The 22333-nt window shown below is 35.9% G+C and overlaps 1 protein-coding gene across 4 annotated transcripts; it reads left to right on the top strand.

Moving 5' to 3' along the window:
• Nucleotides 1-822: 822 nt before the first annotated feature.
• On the top strand, nt 823-18763 carry LOC117563596 (uncharacterized). Of its 4 annotated transcripts, none has more exons than XM_052002918.1 (4): nt 823-1090; nt 2228-2527; nt 18451-18591; nt 18651-18763. In XM_052002918.1, the coding sequence occupies exons 1-4, from the start codon at nt 1021-1023 to the stop codon at nt 18746-18748; spliced, it is 609 nt and encodes a 202-aa protein (XP_051858878.1). In that variant the 5' UTR covers nt 823-1020; the 3' UTR covers nt 18749-18763. The 4 variants fall into 4 exon arrangements, with proteins under 4 accessions (XP_051858878.1, XP_051858877.1, XP_034097875.1 ...); XM_052002917.1 differs by lacking the exon at nt 18451-18591 and adding an exon at nt 2604-2747 and having other exon boundaries at nt 825-1090; XM_034241984.2 differs by lacking the exons at nt 18451-18591; nt 18651-18763 and adding exons at nt 2604-2747; nt 2807-3422 and having other exon boundaries at nt 830-1090.
• Nucleotides 18764-22333: the final 3570 nt, after the last annotated feature.

Below are 22333 nucleotides of genomic sequence, written 5' to 3'. Positions count from 1 at the left end.
CGTCAGTACAAAAGAAAATACCCTGTATTTGCATTTATTACCATTGAAGCACACAAAGCAATACTAATCTCAAATATTATTATTTTAAATCGGTCTTATAATTTTTAAATTTGCATAAAGCACAACGTTCTTGAAAAAATATTCAAGAATATAATTTTATTTGTGCGATTCTATGAATGGAAAAATGCAGAATTCCTTCAATGAGTAGTAAATTTCAGCCATTGAAAATAAATAATTTTACTAATACACTCAGTTACTAAGTTCCACTTCATCATATATTGCTTTTAACAAAATCTTATGCTGTTCGTATGCCCTTTGTGTAATTACATTACAAGGTATAAGCACTTCATCAGACACAATAGAATCTCCAAGATACTTAGTACAACGGAAACTTCAGCTAAAAACAATAACAAAAGATGCCAGCCAACTGATTACTTACAATTTAGTCAGGGGCAGAGGGGGTTAGAGACTGAGTTGGGCTTTATACGCATTACATTTTGAAGCTGGCCCCAACTTCCTCTCCTCTCCTCTTCGTCTTGGAATTTCCAAGCAATGCAGCAACTGCTGTCCGGCAACAAAAGTCAGCGATTCACTTATGGGCCCAGTTAAGATGTTATCAACAAAGTGCAAACGTCAACAAGAGAACAGAACTGAACAGAACGGAACGGAACAGAAGCTGGGACAGAAATACAGACAACAAAAACTGAACAATTGAGAAACTGAACAACAAATCTGTTGTTCTCTAGGTTCTCCAAGTTCTCCAGCTGGCTAGTTATTTAATTTTTAATGAATCTCGTCAGATATTTCAAATCGGTCTCTAGTTTTTTTAGTCGTTTGTCGGCGGTTTTCAAGTGCGCACCTGAATCGCGCTTCAAGTCAAAGCTTTGAGTTATCAACCACACTGAAAAATCCCATTAATCAAGACATTCTTAAGTGTTAAAACGGCTGTAGACGAAAAAAACTTTAACTTGATTAAAAAGTACTTTTTGCTTTCGTTCGTTTTCTCATCTATTCCCAAAAATGTACCTGGGACAGCCTGTGATTTTTTTGGGATTATGCTGCTTTCTGCTGACTCATCACTGTGCACAAGGTTACTATTGTTCGACAATTTGGTTATTTATCAATTAGTGGCAAGTGTTTCCATTGTTTTTTGCCTAAGATTTCAATCACTTTGAGACCACCCTCTCCAAAGCTGCTGACTATGTGGGCATTTCCCATAATTTGGGAACTTTTCATGGCGATACCAAAAGTTCCCCAAAAAATGTGAATCATGTTACACGGAATTTTGATTTTAAAAATAGCGTAAACAATCATTAAACCTTAGAAAAGTTCGATTCGCCTTTTTGACTTATAGAGTCTTTACAATACTAAGCGCAATCATTTCTACTAATAACGTTCAAAAGTTCAAATGGTGAACGAATTACATACTATATAACACATTTTAATTTAAAATATTTATATTATTGTTGAACGAAACAAACCATAATTTGCACTAATGCAGATCATTCTTAATTTTAAAAGCTGCTCTTAAAACTTGATCAAAGTAGCACACTTAATTGTCATTTAAAATTTGAATGCTGTGTAAATTAATATAGTATTGTGGTTAATTTAGTTTGCTAATAGTATGCGTCATTCTAGTTATCTAACAATATAAATAAATATATAAAAATATATAAACCGGGTAGAAAGTTGAAGACAAACTTGTCTTGAAACAAACATGAATTATATATCAAATGCCAAGCTATAGATTCGAATTTCCAGAAACTGCAAATCATGAATCAGAGTTCAATAATTCACACTCGACTGACTTTATGCATTAAATTTAAACAAATTAGTTCAATGGTGTAACTGTAACAACTGGTCGAAGTGCGCAGAGTTAACTCGAAAGTCACTCAACTGAGTATGTAAAAGTGTATATAAATGTGTGTGTACTGAAGGGGTAACGAGATGAAGATATGTCCATAAATAAATCAACGTGCGCTAATTGACAACGTTTGTGGATGGCAGCTTTAACGTGAAACACGCTCTAGTTCTTCCGATTTTCCCTCTCTCTGGAGCATGTTGGCAGGATTAGATGCTCTGTGAAGGGGTTGGGGAATAAAAGTGTGTTTGCATAACTTAAATGAAATTTCTTTGCCTAAATGTAATTTCTATGCTAAACCGAAAAACAAACAATGTTGATGGCGTCTGGTACGTGGACACGGGCTTTAATCGTAACCGTAACCAGGTCAAGCGAATAAAGTGTCATCCAAGTTGGATTTCGATGACATGGAGAACAACAACAACAACCAGACGGGTGTGCCAGTTATAATCGGACAGGGACAAGGACAGGGACAGGGGCAGCAGGGCAACAGTGGCAGCGGCTATGATCAGGGCACAGGACGTGCTGGTTCAAGTGGCTCCGGTGGTGGAGATGGAGGTGGAGGTGGAAGCGGAAGCAGTGCAAGTGGAAACAGTGGCCATCGGCCGAAGATACACGGCGTGCGTGTGACTGTCGATACGGGTGATGGACAGCAGCAAACGAAAGGTAATTAAATTGGCTCAAAGCAGCAAAAGCAAATGAGCAAATCAGACTAAAACTAAATGCACTGCCAACTTCAAAGCAGAGTCCAAGGAGAGTGTGGAAATTACGGACTTGGGTAAACACAAGAAACGTGTGGGTATCCACACAGACATTACGTTCGAAATTACCGCCGAAGGGGAGGGAAATGAGACGAGTTCGGCTCAGCAGCGAGACGGCGAGAAAGGTAAGTGAAAGCGGTCTTACTTTCAGTTAACTTTCACTTCTCATTCCCTCGCTCTGCAGAGGACGCCAGTGTGCCCATTTTCAAGGGTCGTGCCAGCAGCAGCAGAGGTGACTCAAAACATCAGTCCAGAGATCCCTACGATCCCAAGGCGCAATGGAATCCCAACTATGCTACTGAACATCGTGGCCTTGATGCCGGCAATCGAGCTGGCTCCAGATCTAGCTCAGACAGCTACTATCCCCAGTACTATCCCCAGCATGTATACACCAGCGACAGCTCCGATGTGGGCGGCATCTATCGCAACGGCGAAACTTGGACCCATTACGTGCCCGTTTGGACCACGGAGCGGTCTCCGCATGAGCAGAGCCAACTGCAGCGACGTCCCAGCTGGAAGCCCTGCTACTGCATGGCCTCCTATGGCACCGACTACAGGCGCCGTCGGGCGAGCAAGACGACAAAAGGCATTAAAGGACCCTCAAGACGGGGAATTGTCAAAAGTCAAGTCCATAAGGTCGACAGCAAGCTGGAGCAGCCTTTCTCCTAAAATATAAGCTCCGATAATTAAAAAATAACTATTCAAGATAAACAATTTAAATATAATTCCAGAACTTCTCACAAAATTCATAGTTAAATGTATACCATATTTATAGATATCCAAAACTTTTCGTATTAAATGTATAAAATTACATCAAAACTTTCTTTATCGGACAACTATTAAGACCGTCGGATCTTTTTTGCTTTGCTTAACAATATATATGGAAGATTTTTGAAAAAATGAAGGAAACATCTTCGACCCCATTAAGTATAATATATATATTTTTGATCAGAAAAATATTAGTCATGGAAGAAATAATTATCTATGACTAAAACTGCTAACGGGTATAAAATAGTGTGATAGCAAAATGAGGTTCGGGTGCAAACTGGAATGACATGAAAGATAAAAGCTATTTGGAGAAAATTAGATGTAAGATCCTATTCCGAAAGTAAAACATGAACCGGACACAAATAAACAATTTCATCATAGGAAAGTTCATAAGAACTTAACAGCTTGACAACTCAAAAATCTTTATTTTTATACAGAAAAAATCTTATCGCTTTTGAAGGAAATAACCCAAATATTCCCAATAATAGGAAAGTAGCATTATTCATATGAATATGGCGCTGCCTATATCGAAAGAGCTATATATAAATTCTTATGTACTGAGGGCATAAATTTTAAGCTATTGTTCAAAGCTATATAATTTCAAGACCTCACAAACAAAGTGCCCTTCGAAGAGTCAACAACACAAGTTTTAATCCGAAAATACAGACTAGCGATAAGCCGATAAGAGTATCCCGAATACCACGTAAAACCACAGTGGTATTATCCAGAAATTGAATTGGTCAACAAACTAGGCAGCGAGCACCGCCAGCGAAAAATTTTTTTTAACTTGGAAATAAATACTACTTTCAACAATGGGATCTACCACTGGTCAAGGCGCAATTGAAATATTTCTCTTACTTATTTTAGTTGCGATTATGGCATATCAAGTATTTTTGTCAAATCGTCAACTTGACTTTCTGCTACAACTTAAACCAAAGATTAAAAATTCTAATTAACTGGATAGTTCTTAAGATTTCATTTGTATTGTTTTATAATTTGCCGTTTTTGTAAGCCTACAAGGTGGAAGCTGAATTTGCTATGAATAATCTGGCATACCCACCCAGATAGATGGCTAAATAATAATAAATATGCAATTGTTTTTGATTATATAAATTACACAATTTTTGCTTTATTATTTCCGTAGTGTTATTTGTATTATTATGTAACATAGTGCTCAATTGCATTTTCATCTGTCTAGTCATATTATTATTCTTAGTACTGTTTACAGTTTATTGAACTAATTGTTTCATATAAAAATATCCTTCTGTCCAAATTACTTATCTATCTTATCTCGATTCACACTTGCATTTTAATTGAAGCCTATGAAGAAGAAAATACGAACGCTAAAGTCCTGAGTGTGAGTCTTCAACAGTGGAAGAAAACGCCGATCGACTCGGCGTAAGAATCTCCGTCTTTTTTTATTATTTTATGATATAGTAATTACATATTAGTTCAGAAAAATCCGTTATTGTCAACAATAATGTCTCCACAATCGTGAACGATTTTCTCAAATAGTGCCCAATTTCACCTTACACAATTATTTACTTAAGAAACAACATTAATTTCAAAACCTTGTATGAAATATTAACCCAGTTAACCGGGTTTTGTAGGAATTAAAATGACTATAGTAATAATAAGGTGTACTAATCGAGGCTGTGTCATTCAAACTAAGCTTACTTTTCGAAAACAACTTTATCTGTATACAACATCAACAAGTGATATTAGAAACAAGTAAGAAAGCTGCAGTCGATGACAATGCAATTTTCAGTAGCTATAAATACTGTATAGTATGTATGTTCCATCTCTATATCCCTTACAGTCTCTGAGATCTACATATGTAGGTGTTCATAAAGACGGAAGGACAGAAAGATAGACAGACGTTGTTGCCTGTTTTTATTCCCGCTACCCATAGGACCAGTGTTGCCAGAGTCGCTTTTTTCCCGTCAAAACTGGCTTTTTTCAAATGCGATTTGCTTGAAAAAATTGCAAACAGCGGGCAGCGGGAATTCTGGCTTTTTTTTTTACTTAAATGCTTTTTTTAGATTTTTTTTCTATTTGCCCAAAATAATGGAACAATATTTACTATAGCTGTTCTGTCGATGCTTGCCAACATTTTTAGTGACAAATCGATTGTATAGTGTTGTAAAGCAATCTCAAAGAACACGCCAATTCAAGAATTGGCGATAAGTTGTAGCGTCTCTAAAGACAAAAGTGAATTGATCTTCAGTTCCCTGTGTTTTGATTGTTTTAAAAAAAATGTCAAAAGACTTTAAACAAACATATCGGGACGACACGGGTGACAGTTACTGCAAATCTACAATCACCGCAAAACTCTCTGATTTGCGCGCCCATGCTTTGTCCAAAAAGCATAAAAGTGCTAGGAGCGGGTTTATGCAAACAAACCAAATAAATTTTGTAGCTTTGACGGTCAAGACGATGGAGCAAAAAGCAGTGTTATGTCTTTTTGTGGCCGTGCATACATTGTTGGCTCATTTGGATCATTTAGGAAACCTAGTCGTTAAATACTTTGAAGACGACAGCACTATTCGTTTTTCTACTCGTTGTTTTCTACTTAAAATGAAAATACATTTTATTCTAAATCAAGCATTTACAGTTATGGCTTGCGCAGACTTGAGAAATGCTGCTATAGATATACCTTCCTAATAAATTCCTAAAAATGATGGGAACTGGATAAACATATAACAATAAAAATGTGGAGAATCAGGATAGTTTTAATAAAATTCTCCAAATATTGTACAGCTGCTGTACAAATTCTATATATATGTTTCAAAATAACCGATTTCGTGCGCTCACCTTGTAACTATCAGAAAAATATAGAGAATCCAATGAATTGAAAAATCAGCTTTTTTTACAGCTTTTTTTTAAATTTTCAGCTTTTTTGCATCGTTCTTCCCGTCAAAAACAGCTTTTTTTCTCAACAAACTTTGGCAACACTGCATAGGACTGAAGGGTATTATAACTTTGCCGGTAGAAAATGTATGTAGAATCAGGCATCTCCGACCCTATAAAGTATATATCGACGCATTTCCGCGAATGTATCGTATGTTGAAAAATCTAATTTTACAGGAGAAGCTTTTTTTATTTAACCTCTTAGGAATAAGAAAATCATGGAAATATTTTTTAAGGTTTCGTTGCTTTAGCTACAATAACGAATAAAAACTTATTTTTTGTCATTAAAGGCAACATTTCATGAAAAAATAAAAATATAATTACATACGATAATTTTGCACGCTTTGTTTTCATACCCTTGCGCACATCGTGCGACATACGATAATAAAATTTGATTTATTTTGCGAAATTAGAATTTTATTAAGAAATTTTTTTAGAAATTGTATTAATTAACAACATTATTTATATATTTGTAATATATTTATGAAAAATTAAACCAAAATATCATCGTCTTCATCTGTTTCGTTTAAATAATCTAATACGTTCGAAGAATATCCCAAACTTTTATATTCATTGTCGTATCTGGGAGGTATACTATTTAGCTTACATAAATTATTAAGATCATCAAATTTTTTATTAGATAATGATATTATTGTTTGGGTGGAATTAGGCAAATTAAAAAGATACTTCTTTGAATTTTCAAAATATTCATAATTTAATTCTATTGATAATGGGCATTTTTAATATAACAGCGATTCGTAATTTTCTTAAATGTAATGTTTCATGTTTAAATAAAGAGTTTGAAAAAGGTTTTCAGTTTTTAAAGTCTGTGTACTGTACACCGAGAATTAACGGCATAAAGAGGAACAAACAATAAGCAAAATCATAAGATGTTTGAGCGATTAGAAACATTTCTTATTGTATTTCTTTATTTTTGTGCGTTTGAAGTATTTCCATGCAAATGAAATAAAAATTTGTATGGACATATGTTACGATAATTTCGCGCGCACATTTAAAAGCACTGTAACATACGATAAAATTGAAACTTAATTTTTATCGGAACTATAGGGTTTTCAGTTATAATATTTCACAGGGTAGTGAGGCATTAGGTGCCTAACAATTTTGCATTAAAATCTTAATTTCGAAAAAAAAGCGACATACGATACTTTCGCGGAAATGCGTCGATATATTATTGATCAGCATCAATAGCCGAGACGATATAGCCATGACTGTCTGTCCGTATAAAACACTGGATCTCAGAGACTATAAAAGAAAAAGCTCTATTTTTTTTTCGACAGCATTTGTTATGTTTGCACGCAAAACAAGTTTGTTTCAACGCCCACTTCCGCCCTCACAAATCAAAAAAATCAAATACCAGCTAGAGCTGGTGTATACAATAACAACAATAGTATTTATGATTGCTGAAAATTTGGTTGCGATCAGATAAAAATTGTGAAAGTTATTAAAAAATACTTTTGTATGAGCAAAAACGCCTACACACTAGGGGTCTTAGTTGCTTTGGCTGACAAACTGGTATATTGTGCCAAATATGGTGTATTTTGAATGGGGTATATATACCAAAAATACTACACAAATACTAAAAACAAGTAAGAAAGCTACAGTCGAGTGCACTCGGCTGTGAGATACCCGCTACCCATTTTGAATAAAAGAAATATATTTTGCGATAATTTTCTCAAAATATACCGAATATACTGCAAAAATACTAAAAATATACCAAATAGTATATTTGGTATATTGATATAGTACCGCATTCAAAAATATACCATAGACGGCACAATATACCAGATTGTCATCTAAAGCAACTAAGACCCCTAGTAAGTAGGCGTGTTTGCCCATACAAAAGTATTTCTTTAATAACTTCGACAATTTTCATCTGATCGCAACCAAATTTTCAGGAATCATAACTACTATAGTTATTATTATATATACCAAAATTCGCAACTCTAACTTTAAAATTACGCTTGTTATTCGATTTTTTTGATTTGCGCGGGCGGAAGTGGGCGTGGCAAAAATTTGAAACAAACTTGATCTGCGTGCAAACATAACAAATGCTGTCGAAAAAAAATTATAGCTCTATCTCTTATAGTCTCTGAGATCTAGGTGTTCATACGGACGGACGGACAGACACACAGACACACAGACACACAGACGGACAGACGGACAGACGGACATGGCTAGATCGTCTCGGCTGTTAAAGCTGATCAAGAATATATATACTTTATAGGGTCGGAGATGCCTCCTTCTACCTGTTACATACATTTCCTGCCGGCACAAAGTTATAATACCCTTCTACCCTATGGGTAGCGGGTATAATAATTTATATTTGGTATATCAATATAGTACTGCATTCAAAATATACCATAGACGGCTCAATATACCAGATTGTCAGCCAAAGTAACTAAGACCCTTATAAGTAGGCGTTTTTGCCCATACAAAAGTATTTCTTTTATAACTTCGACAATTTTTTATCTGATCGCAACCAAATTTTCAGGAATCATAACTACTATAGTTATTATTATATATACCAAAATTTGCAACTCTAGCTTTAAAATTACGCTTGTTATTCGATTTTTTTTATTTGCGGGGGCGGAAGTGGGCGTGGCAAAAATTTGAAACAAACTTGATCTGCGTACAAACATAACAAATGCTGTCGAAAAAAAATTATAGCTCTATCTCTGGTAGTCTCTGAGATCTAGGTGTTCATACGGACAGACGGACGGACACACATACACACAGACACACAGACGGACAGACGGACATGGCTAGATCGTCTCGGCTGTTGACGCTGATCATGAATATATATACTTTATAGGGTCGGAGATGCCTCCTTTTACCTGTTACATACATTTCCTGTCGGCACAAAGTTATAATACCCTTCTACCCTATGGGTAGCGGGTATAAAAATTTTAAAAACTCATAAGAGCTTATCACAAGTAAAAAATCTTTATATTTATATACTATTGAAGTGAATAACCCGAATATTCCCAGTAATAGGAAATTTTCCGCTCCCTTATGAACAGAGCTACATTTGTACATACATATAAAATCTTATGTATTCATGGTATATGTACCTCTAGATTTCACAAATAAAGTGACTTTCGGAGAGTGCAGAACAATCCTAGAGTACGGAATATAAGTCTGAATTAAAGGCAACGCCATCAACAACCTCATTTAAGAAACCTAAAAAGCGAACAAGCTATTAGCCGATACGAGTATCTTGAAGACTGCGAGGGACTCTATCATTCTCCTTAACCAGCATTAAAAAATTCTTTTTATCGAACAATGGCTGATACCACGATGGAAAGCCACGATTCAAATACTTCATCTATAGTTCAAATATTCCTCTTATTTGTGCTAGTTCTGCTTTCAATATTTGATCTGTATATGGCAGAATGTCAACTACAGCATTTGTTGAAACTTCAACCGACGGTAGAATGTTTATTGACAGTAAAGAAAGATGGATTCGCTGTTACATTATTTAAAACAGTTTTCACTAAATCTTGTTTTATTGACTATTTCTTATAAAATATAGTACGAACCATTCAATAATTAATAAAATCAGTTATACGAAATGCCAAATTCCATTTTTTCCTTAAAGTCGTTAGTAGAATTTTCCATATACTCTGAGAAAATGGTTTGTGAAAAATGTTGGTGGAAAATTCCATATAGTATATACGGTTAGTATGGTTTCTTTGGTGCTATTCTTTTAAATACTTATAATTATAATTTTATATAAATTATCTAATTTCTTCACAGTACTTGATAAAGAAGCACACTGATCAAGTTTGTTAAAAAAATTTTCCGAGAGCAAAATATACTAAATTATCAACAACAAATATAAAAGTTATTGAATAATAACTTCCATGTTTTTATCCTACTGTGTTTTTATCATTCGTGTCTATCCTGTAACTGACCAGAAATATGCAGTGATTTTTTATCGCCATACACAGAACTAATTGGATCAACACAATCTTCTTACGATAATTCACTCTGAAGGCTAAGGAAAATAATCCAGCCAAACGCTATTTTAAATTTAAATTTTTTGGCGTATTCTTGATAATTCTTCTATGTATGTGCAGACGTACTTTTTGGACAAGTCACATTTAAAATTAGAAGTCAACAGGGAAGAATGTCTTCGATACTCATTTTATTGTTTGGCATTTTGTTGAACCGTCTACAATACGTAGGGTTTTGAAACTAGATACTACTGTGAAAGTTGTGGCAGGTGGCAAGTGTTGGCTGTTGGCAGGGTGCACCTTACGAGTGCACACTGTAGGTGCTCGTCCTACCGTTGTCATCGACGGACGCGGTGGCTGCGTTGTATCCGAACTGCTTGCCGTTGACGTTGTAGTTCTCGCTCTCGCCAGTGGCCAGATCCTTGTAGTTCTTCACATGGCCATCGGAGCCAAAATATAAAGATTCCAAAGAACAAATTAAATATGGAATAGGCTTGGAATAGTTAGAGTTGAAGCCGTAGTAGAGGCAGCATTGGAACCAAAGCTGGAACCAGTGTTGGAGCCATAGGTGTAGTTGACCGACGGCTGCTATGACGATCTGGGCGGTCGATGTGGTGGTTGTGACCTTGCGCTGATAGTAATGCTCAGAGGTGCCGGAAGGCTGTGCTACCTGAACGTACTGCACCGAGGGCTGCTTCTGCTTGACAACGCGCTCCACATGTTGCACGTACTGCTGCGAGCCACCGGGTACGGTGTACACAATCTGTTGGGGTGCACTGGAGACAACGCGCTCGTGGTGCAAGTACTCCACATTGTTGCCACTAGACGAGGGCAAAGTGAGGGCCACCAGCGCCTCCACATTGCTGGCGAGCAGCGACTCCGAGTTAAGAGTGTTGGTATTGGCCCCTCCGAAGTTGACCTCAGTGCCGGCATTGTTGGCGTCAGCGAACTCTACGTTCCTGCCCACGTTGTGCGAGCTGGCTGCATTGAAGTTGGCACTGTGGATGGTCTGGAAGGCAGAGTTGGAGGAGAAGGCGCTGTTGGAGCCAAAGGAAGCCGCGTTGTTGGCACCAAAGGCAGCCTGATTGCTTGCACCGAATCCAGAGCCGGCACCAAATGAGGCAGCATTGTTAAAACCAAAGGCAGAACCACCGCCCAAGCTGTTGCCGCTGTTCTCCACACCCTCGACGGCACCCACGGAATCGTAGGAGCTCTCCAAGGTGCCTAGCGACGAGCTCAGCGGTACCGCCAGCTCCAAAGCTGTTCGAGACACTAGCTCCATAGCCACTGGAGCCGTAAACATTGCGGCGGGCAGTATCGATTGCCTCCTGATGGGCAGCATAGTGGCTAAAGAATTAGGGGATATACATAATATACATACATGTTAAGTAATGGACATTCGCCACTTTTATTTTAAAGAGTACGCAAACCAAAAATTAACGAATTTCTACATTTTTTTGGTAAAACAGAACAAGTCCCTAAATTCAATCTTATCTCTAAATATAGTTCTAATCTAAATGTTTATTAATCACCTTCACTTATTTGTAAAATTGTTTTAATTTATAATTTTTGACAAGCGAGCACTAGTACTTTTAGAGTCTGATTAGTGATAACTATTTTTATACCCACAACACATAGGGTGGAAATAGTACTTCATCGATATGCTAAATATGGTCTTCGACGTATTTCATTATTTTTCAGATTATTATTTGGTATATTTTAAGAATAATACGGCAATGTTTTACTTTTTTAATATGGGTATCACGGGTATCTCACAGTCGAGCACGCTTATTTTTATATTTGGACATCTTCTACTTTTTAACTTTAAGATATTCATTGAAGTTATTGACGTAGAATTCGTAAACGTGCTATTACTAAATGAAATTTTAAACATTATTAATTTTTTCTTTTAATAATAATTTTTTTTAAGTTTCCTACTAACAGCGAATATTATGTATATAAAGCTGCTAGATCGACTGGGCCAAGCGATCAAGAAAGAATTATCAGGATAATGCACCGTGTCACAAGTCTATGGCAACAATGCTGAAATTGAGCGAATTGAGGTTCGAACTACTGCCGCACCCACCCTACTCTCCAGATTTGGCCCCCAGCGACTACTGGCTTTTTTCAGTTCTCAAAAAGCACCTCCAAGGCAAGAGATATCGATCAAATGAGGAGGTGATTGCCGATACTGAGGGCAAAAGTTCATCCTTCTACAAAAATGGCATCGAAAGGTTGGAGAAGCGCTGGACTGACTGTATAGCCGTAGATGGAAACTATAGTGATGAATAAAAATTAATTTTTAGAAAAAAATGTGTTTCTCCTTTTTAGACCGGGAACTGTTAATTCCCTCAAAAATTATGATATTTGGTGTTTTGTCTTGGGCAATAATTTTTAGCTTTGACCATTAAAACATAAATTATTAAATAATTATCATTTTTATACCCGCTACCCATAGGGTAGAAGGGTATTATAACTTTGTGCCGGCAGTAAATGTATGTAACAGGTAGAATGAGGCATCTCCGACCCTATAAAGTATATATATTCTTGATGATTCGCCTCGCCGCCGTCGGGCGAGCAAGTCGACAAAAGGCATTAAAGGACCCTCAAGACGGGGAATTGTCAAAAGTCAAGTCCATAAGGTCGATAGCAAGCTGGAGCACCCTTCCTTCTAAAACATAAATAATAAAAATAAAACGAAAATAAAAAAAAACTATTCAAGATAAACAATTTAAATACATATAATTCCAGAACTTCTCAACAAAATTCTTAGTTAAATGTATACCATATTTGTAGATATCCAAAACATTTCGTAATAAATGTATAAAATTATTATATGGAAGATTTTTTAAAAAATGAAGGAAACATCTTCGACCCCATTAAGTATAATATACATATTTTTGATCAGAAAAGTATTAGTCATGGAAGAAATAATTATCTATGGCTAAAACTGCTAACGGGTATAAAATAGTGTGATAGCAAAATGAGGTTCGGGTGCAAACTGGAATGACATGAAAGATAAAAGCTATTTGGAGAAAATTAGATGTAAAATCCTATTCCGACAGTAAAACATGAACCGGATACAAATAAACAATTTCATCATAGGAAAGTTCATAAGAACTTAACAGCTTGACAACTCAAAAATCTTTTATACAGAAAACATCTTATCGGTTATGAAGGAAATAACCATGAGAACTTAACAGCTTGACAACTCAAAAATCTTTATTTTTATACAGAAAAAATCTTATCGCTTTTGAAGGAAATAACCCAAATATTCCCAATAATAGGAAAGTAGCATTATTCATATGAATATGGCGCTGCCTATATCGAAAGAGCTATATATAAATTTTTATGTACTGAGGGCATAAATTTTAAGCTATTGTTCAAAGCTGTATAATTTCAAGACCTCACTAACAAAGTGCCCTTCGAAGAGTCAACAACACAAGTTTCATTCCGAAAATACAGACTAGCGATAAGCCGATAAGAGTATCCCGAATACCACGTGGAACCACAGTCACCTCCTTTATCCAGAAATTTAATTGGACAACAAACTAGGCAGCGAGCACCGCCAGCGAAAAATCTTTTTTGACTTGGAAATAAATACTACTTTCAACAATGGGTTCTACCAGTGTTCAAGGCACAATTGAAATATTTCTCTTACTTATTTTTGTTGCTATTATGACATATAAATTATTTTTATCAAATCGTCAACTTGACTTTCTGCTACAACTTAAACCAATGATTAAAAATAAATAAAAATTCTGATTAACTGGATAGTTCTTAAGATTTCATTTGTATTGTTTTATAATTTGCTGTTTTTGTAAGCCTAAAAGGTGGAAGGTGAATTTGCTTTGAATCATCTGGGATACCCACACAGATAGAGATGGCTAAATAATAATAAATATGCAATTGTATTTGATTATTTTATATATTATATTTCCGTTGTATTATTTGACGAGCTTATGTAGTGATATTCTCGTTTGCCAATGCAACTGCGTTTTCATCTGTCTATTAATATTAAATTATTAATATTAAATTATATTGTTCTTAGTACTGTTTACAGTTTATTGAACTAATTGTTTCATTTTAAAAATTTCCTTCTGTCCAAATTACAATCTCGATTCGCACATGCATTTCATTTGAAACCTATAAAGAATAAAATACGAACCCTAAACTCCTGAGTGTGAGTCTTCAACAGGGGGAGAAAACGCCGATCGACTCGGCGTAAGAATCTCCGTCTTTTTTATTATTTTATGCTATAGTAATTATGTTACATATTAGTTCAGAAAAATCCGTTATTGTCAACAATAATGTCTCCACAATCGTGAACGATTTTCTCAAATAGTGCCCAATTTCACCTTACACAATTATTTACTTAAGAAACAATTAATTAATTAATTAATTTCAAAACCTTGTATGAAATATTCACTGAGCTTAACCGGGTTTTGTAGGAACTAAAATGACTATAGTAATAATAAGGTGTACTAATCGAGGCTGTATCATTCAAACTAAGCTTACTTTTCGACAACAACTTAATCTGTATACAACATCAACAAGTGATATTAGAAACAAGTAAGAAAGCTGCACTCGATGGCAATGCAATTTTCAGTAACTATAAATACTGTAAGTATGTTCCATCTCTATATCCCTTACAGTCTCTGAGATCTACATACATATGAAGGTGTTCATACAGACGGAAGGACAGAAAGACAGACAGACGATATTGCCTCTTAACACTGATCAAGAGTATTTACTTTATAAGTTCGGAGATGGCTCCTTCTGCCCGTTACGCACATTTGTTCTGGACACAAGGTTCTACCATCCACCTTATGTATACTGGGTATACAAATTGTAGCTGCATCTGCCTGTTACATACATTTCAATTCGGCAAAAATTATAATTCTGTGATCCGCCGTTTAAGTTAGTGAATTGGAAAGCGTTACCGACTGAAAATATTTATCGAAACTTTTTCTATGAGTAATATAAAACAAGTAAGAAAGCTACAGTCGAGTGTACTGGACTTTGAGATACCCGCTACCCATTTTGAATAAAAGAAATGTATTTTGCGGTATTTTTCTCAAAATATACCAAATATACTGCAAAACTACTACAAATATGTCAAATGGTATATTTGGTATATCGATATAGTACCGCATTCAAAATATACCATAGACGGTACAATATACCAGATTGTCAGCCAAAGCAACTAAGACCCCTAGTAAGTAGGCGTTTTTGCCCATACAAAAGTATTTCCTTAATAACTTCGACAATTTTTATCTGGTCGCAACCAAATCATAACCAATCATAACTACTATAGTAATTACTGTATATACCAAAAATTCGCAACTCTAGCTTTAAAATTACGCTTTTCGATTTTTTGTACAAATGCTGTCGAAAAAGTATAGCTCTAACTCTTATAGTCTCTGAGATCTAGGTGTTCATACGGACAGGCAGTCAGACGGATATATACTTATATATATATATATACTACATACATTTTCTGCCGGCCCAAAGTTATAATACCCTTCTACCCTATGGGTAGCGGGTATAAAAATTATAAAAACTCATCACAAAATAAAAAACTTTATATTTATACACTAATGGTCTTATCGTATTGAAGTGAATAACCCGAATATTCCCAGAAATAGGAAATTTTCCGCTCCCTTATGAACAGAGCTAGATTTGTATAAATATATAAAAATCTTATGTATCATATGTACCTCTATATTTTTACAAATAAAGTGACTTTTTAAATTTCAAAGTTTTTGGCGTATTTCTGATTTCTTTGAAGTATTTTAAGACGTACATTCTGGACAACTCATATTCAAAACTAGAAGACAATAGGCAAGAATATCTTCGATACTCATTTTATTGTTTGGCATTTTGTTAAACCGTCAGGCTTTAAAAGGCACTGATTGTCCGTGATCGAGCTTGGTAGGTTGCGTATTCTTGCTATGCTCGGTTCTAGCTCGTCAGATTGGTCGGGGTCCTTCCTCACTCGATCACTCGCGGCTACGCTAACACATGCAAATAGTAATACGCAAACGGAATGTACAATAATATACACAAAAAGCTTTATAGAAAATAAAATGAAGAATTAAAAGAGATTCCGCGCTGGCACACGCTTAAGTGGAGTTTCCTTCTAATAAATTACCTAGTAGAGGAATCTATATGTTGAGTTCCTCATCTCTACCCTTCCGACCATGTTAACTGTCGATTTTCTTATAAGTTACCCCTAATTTAGTTCATATTTACTTTTTTTATATATTCGAATATTCGGACATGGCTAGATCGTCTCGGCTATTGATGCTGATCAAGAATATATATATACTTTATAGGGTCGGAGATGCGTCCTTCTACCTGTTACATATTTCCTGTCGGCACAAAGTTATAATACCCTTCTACTCTATGGGTAGCGGGAATAAATAGCAAGAAGATACCGACGATGAAATTCGTCGCTTCTCAGCAAATTATAGCAACAAATAGGGAATGATTGACACTATTTAAATGAATTTATTGTTGTTGCATTGTGGATTGTTGTACTGTTTTTGTACTACGCGCTACTAATCCAGTGTATTCCTGGTCTTCAAGCACATACTATCCGATAATAATAAATGTAATGTCAGGCCGTGATCTTTGTATGTACGTCGTGGACTGTCAGAATCGGAGTCTTTGGTGCTCCGATGAGCAGCCAACCTTGTTGTGACCTCCAACCAAATTTGTGCACCCAATATATAATTGTTCACTAGGGTCACACAGCGCTCTATAGTTGTCATAGAGGTTGAAGCTCGATGAGCCAAATTCTATGCCTGTATTGGCGAGATATGGTTATACTATAAACTACACTCACAATTATTTCCACTTCATATCTGTATTAATTATCGAATTTATCACTGCACTTTTTGTGCAGATATTTATATATACTATATATGCGTCTTCCTGGCATATACTCTCACTTAAGGTTGATCTGGTTTTTTCTGCCAGACTATAATATTGCAGAATCACGTGGAGCTATAAAATCAGTTGCCGAGAGACAATAAATAGGTCTGCTTGGTCTACTGTACTCCACTGCACCGCATGGTAAGCCGAGCTTTTGCAAGAGCTTTGCGAAGATAGTGATAAGCAAGTGCAGATAGTCAGATGACTACGTTAGGGTGCGTCAATATTTAGATCAGCAAAACAAAAAGTTGGGAAATTTGGAACTCTTCTATTACAATATATTGGTCGCTCACTACAGTTTTGAAACTAGATACTACTGTAAAAGTATCTAGTTGTGCGAGCTGGCTGCATTGAAGTTGGCACTGTGGCTGGTCTGGAAGGCAGAGTTCGAGGAGGAGGCGCTGTTGGAGCCAAACGAAGCCGCGTTGTTGGCACCAAATGCAGCCTGATTGCTTGCACCGAATCCAGCGCCAGTGCCAAATGAGGCAGCATTGTTGGAACCAAAGGCAGAACCACCGCCCAAGCTGTTGCCGCTGTTCTCCACACCCTCGACGGCACCCACGGAATCGTAGGAGCTCTCCAAGTTGCCTAGCGACGAGCTCAGTGGTACCGCCAGCTCCAAAGCTGTTCGAGCCACTAGCTCCATAGCCACTGGAGCCGTAGGCGTTGCGGCGGGCAGTATCGATTGCCTCCTGATGGGCAGCGTAGTGGCTAATGAGTTAGGGGATATACATAAGTAATGGACATTCGCAACTTTTATTTTGAACAGAATGCAACCTTCATTATACAACAGTGCAAGGAATCTAACAGTGAAATGCTATGAATGATGCCGCTGACAATTGTTATATGTGTGAAAAAAACATAACCTGAAACAATTTTACAAATAACAAATGTTATTCTTACAGCTCTAGATTACCACTTTAGTTAGAGCTAAGAGTGGTTTTGGTTTTTTTGTTTTGTTTTCTGTTCTGATAATTGCAAAAATAAACAAATTCGTACGTAAACTAAAAACTAAACGAATTTGTAAATTTTTTGGTGGAGGTGCAAATTCAACATGAGGTGCAAATTCAACAGTGAGGTGGAAGCGGAAATAATGCAAGTGGAAACAGTGGCCATCGGCGGAAGATACACGGCGTGCGTGTGACTGTCGATACTGGTGTAGACAGCATCACAGCAGCAAAAGCAAATGAGCAAATCATGACTAAAACTAAATACACTGCCAACTTCAAAGCAGAGTCCAAGGAGAGTGTGCAAATTACGGACTTGGGTAAACACAAGAAACGTGTGGGTATCCACACAGACATTACGTTCGAAATTACCGCCGAGGGGGAGGGAAATGAGACGAGTTCGGCTCAGCAGCGAGACGGCGAGAAAGGTAAGTGAAAGCGGTCTCACTTTCAGCTAACTTTCACTTCTCATTCCCTCGCCACGCAGAGGACGCCAGTGTGCCCATTTTCAAGGGTCGTGCAAGCAGCAGCAGAGCTGACTCAAAACATCAGTCCAGCGATCCCTACGATCCCAAGGCGCAATAGAATCCCAACTATGCTACTGAACATCGTGGCCTTGATGCCGGTAATCGAGCTGGCTCCAAATCTAGCTCAGACAGCTACTATCCCCAGCATGTCTACACCAGTGACAACTCCGATGTGGGCGGCATCGCCACAACGGCGAAACTTGTACCCATTACGTACCCGTTTGGACCACGGAGCGGTCTCCACATGAGCAGAGCCAGCTCCAGCGACATTCTAGCTGCATGACCACCTATGGCACCGACTACAGACGCCGTCGGGCGAGCAACATGACAAAAGGCATTAAGAGACCACAAGACGGGGAAGTGCCAAATGTCAGGTTCATAAGATCGACAGCAAGCTGGAGCAGCCTTTCTCAAGATAAACAAATTAAATATAATTCCAGAACTTCTCACAAAATTCTTAGTTAAATATATACCATTTTTATAGATATTCAAAAAATTGCGTATTAAATGTATAAAATTACATCAACAGCATAACAACTCAAAAATCTTTATTTTGGTACAGAAAAGGTCTTATCGGTTTTGATGGAAGTAACCCGAATATTCCAAATAATAGGCAAATAGCATTATTCATGTGAATATGCCGTTGCCTATATTAACAGAGCTACATACTAGCAGTGGTGCCAGATTCTCCGGAGTAAAAGTGGCTAGATTTAAGAAAAAAAGTTGCTAAAAATTTCTAAAAATTGCTAAAAATTGCTAAAAATTATAAAAAAAAAATTGCCAAAGAAATTGCTAAATCTTTTAAATGTTCTTTTTCAATTAGTATGTACATTTTTAATTAATTTGAGAATAAAATATTGAAATTAAAAATAAACAGGATTATAAACAGGATTTCATATCTTCTTTTGTTAACATTACAAAATACTTAGAATTTCGTCCAATTCTTCTGCTACTCGTAGGGAAGTGCATAATTATGGCAACATATATAAAGTTAACATTTAATTTATTTTAAAATTATTTAAATTTAAAACTAACCATATATGCAATATCGCATTTAATACAGTCGCGTAATTTATTTTTTGATATATTCATTTGTGAGAATATACGCTCAACTTCAGCGTTCGACCATGGCAGGGAAAAGATTTTGAGCGCAAAATCTGATAAATCACTAAAACGGTTTTGGTTCAATCGGTTTTGATCGAACCATTGAGTTAAATACAAGTTACGATTTCATTGTGAACTATTAATTTTTGCAGTGAATGGAAAAAAGGGAAAAAAAGTAAAGTATAAGAGAAAAATTGCTAAAATAGCTAAAATTGCTAAAAAAAAAAACAAAAAAAAAGTTGCTAAATTTGTAGCTAATAGCATTTTCAATAAAAAGTTTTCAAATAAAAGTTTTTTTAAAAGTTGCTAGATTTAGCAACCAAATTGCTAAACTGGCAGCACTGCATACTAGAGGTGGAGAACTATCGATGGCACTATCGGGACTATCGCTGGTTGGCCACTATCGACAAGCTTTCGATAGTTAAGGTAAACCTAAAAAATCAAAAATCATATTATTTATTATTTTTAGATAAAGATTGCAAAACCAATTTCATACTCTCATACTTTAAACAAATATGGATTATTTTAATAACTAATTAAATTATTTTCTTTTACTGCACTATCGACAACAATCGACGATAGATTTTCCTTGCTATCGTCGATAGTCGATAGTTTATGGAAACTATCAAGCACTATCGATGGGGCAGACTGTCGATAGTTCTCCACCTCTACTACAAACATATGCGTACATATATAAATTCTTATTTACTGAGGGCATAAATTTAAAGCTGTTGTATAAAGCTGTCTAATTTCAAGACCTCACAAACAAAGTGCCCTTCGAAGAGTCAACAACACAAGTTTCAATCCGAAAATACAGACTAACGATAAGCCGATAAGAGTATCCCAAATACCACGTGGTACCACAGTCTTCGCCTTTTCCAGTATCCAGAAATTCAATTGGACAACAAACTGGGCAGCGAGCACCGCCAGCGAAAAAACTTTTTTGACTGGGAAATAAATACTACTTTCAACAATGGGTTCTACCACTTGTCAAGGCAGAATTCAAATATTTCTCTTACTTATATTAGTTGTGCTTATAATATATAAAGTATTATTGGCAAATCGTCAACTTGAATTTTTGCTACAACTTGAATCATTGACAACAAAAAAATAAAAATTCTGATTAACTATATAGTTCTTAAGATTTCATTTGTAATGTCCTATAATTTGCTGTTTTTGTAAGCCTACAAGGTGGAAGGTGGATTTTCTATGAATCATCTGGGATACCCACCCAGATAGAAGGCTAAATAATAATAAATATTCTATTGTATTTGAGTATATAAATAACACAGTTTTCGTTTTATTATTTAAGTTGTATTATTTAACGAGCTTATATAGTGATATTCTCGTTAGCCAATGCTCAATTGCATTTTCATCTGTTTCTACTTCTGTTTACAGTTTATTAAACCAATTGTTTCATTGGAAAATTTTCTTCTGTCAAAATTAAAATCTCGATTAACACTTGCATTTAATTTGAAACCGAAGACCATATCTCTATATCTCTTACAGTCTGTGAAATCTACATATGTATGTAGTCGATGGCCTTAGTAACTAGCACTCCCTTCTTTTAGTTATTATATTATTTTATATAATAATTAACATGTAATTAAATAAATATATAAAATACATATGTATGTATGTTCATACAGACGGAAGGACGAAAAGACAGACAGACGGTAATGCATGTTAACACTGATCAAGAGTATTTACGCACATTTGTTCAGGACACAAGGTTCCACCATCCACCCTATGTATACTGGGTATATAAATTGTAGCTTCATCTGCCTGTTACATACATTTCAATTCGGCAAAAATTATAATCCGCCGTTCAAGATTTGAGTTAGTGAATTGGAAAGCGTTACCGACTGAAAATATTTATCGAAACTTATTCTATGTGTAATATAAATAAAATTATTACAAACTCATAAGAACTTATCACAACTAAAAAATCTTTATATTTATACACTTAAGGTATTATCGTTATTGAAGCGAATAACCCGAATATTCCCAGTAGAAGGAAATTATCCGCTCCCTTAGGAACAGAGCTACATTTGTACATATATATATGTATTTTGTACATATATGTAATCTTATGTATTCATTGTATATGTTCCTCTAGACTTCACAAATGAAGTGACTTTCGGAGAGTGCAGAACATTCCTAAGACATTCCTAGAGTGAGAAATATAAGTCTGAATTAAAGACGTCTTCATCGACAACCTTAATTAACAAACCAAAAAGCGAACAAGTCATAAGCCGATACGACTATCTTGAAGACTGCGAGGGACTATTATTCTCCTTAACCAACATTATCAGATCGAACAATGGGTAATACCACGATGGAAAGCCACGATTCAAATACTTCATCTATAGTTCAAATATTCCTCTTATTTGTGCTAGTTCTGCTTTCAATATATGATCTGCATAATGCAGAATGTCAACTACAGCATTTGTTGAAATTTCAACCGAATGTAGCCAAATCAATTTTGGTTGATTTGATTTCTTGTAAAATATAGTACGAACCATTCAATAATTAATAA

Source organism: Drosophila albomicans, chromosome 2L (assembly GCF_009650485.2).
Source record: "Drosophila albomicans strain 15112-1751.03 chromosome 2L, ASM965048v2, whole genome shotgun sequence".
Taxonomy (NCBI): Eukaryota; Metazoa; Arthropoda; class Insecta; order Diptera; family Drosophilidae; genus Drosophila; species Drosophila albomicans.
Note: the sequence above shows the minus strand (reverse complement) of the source record. Positions and strands in the feature narration are given on the sequence as shown.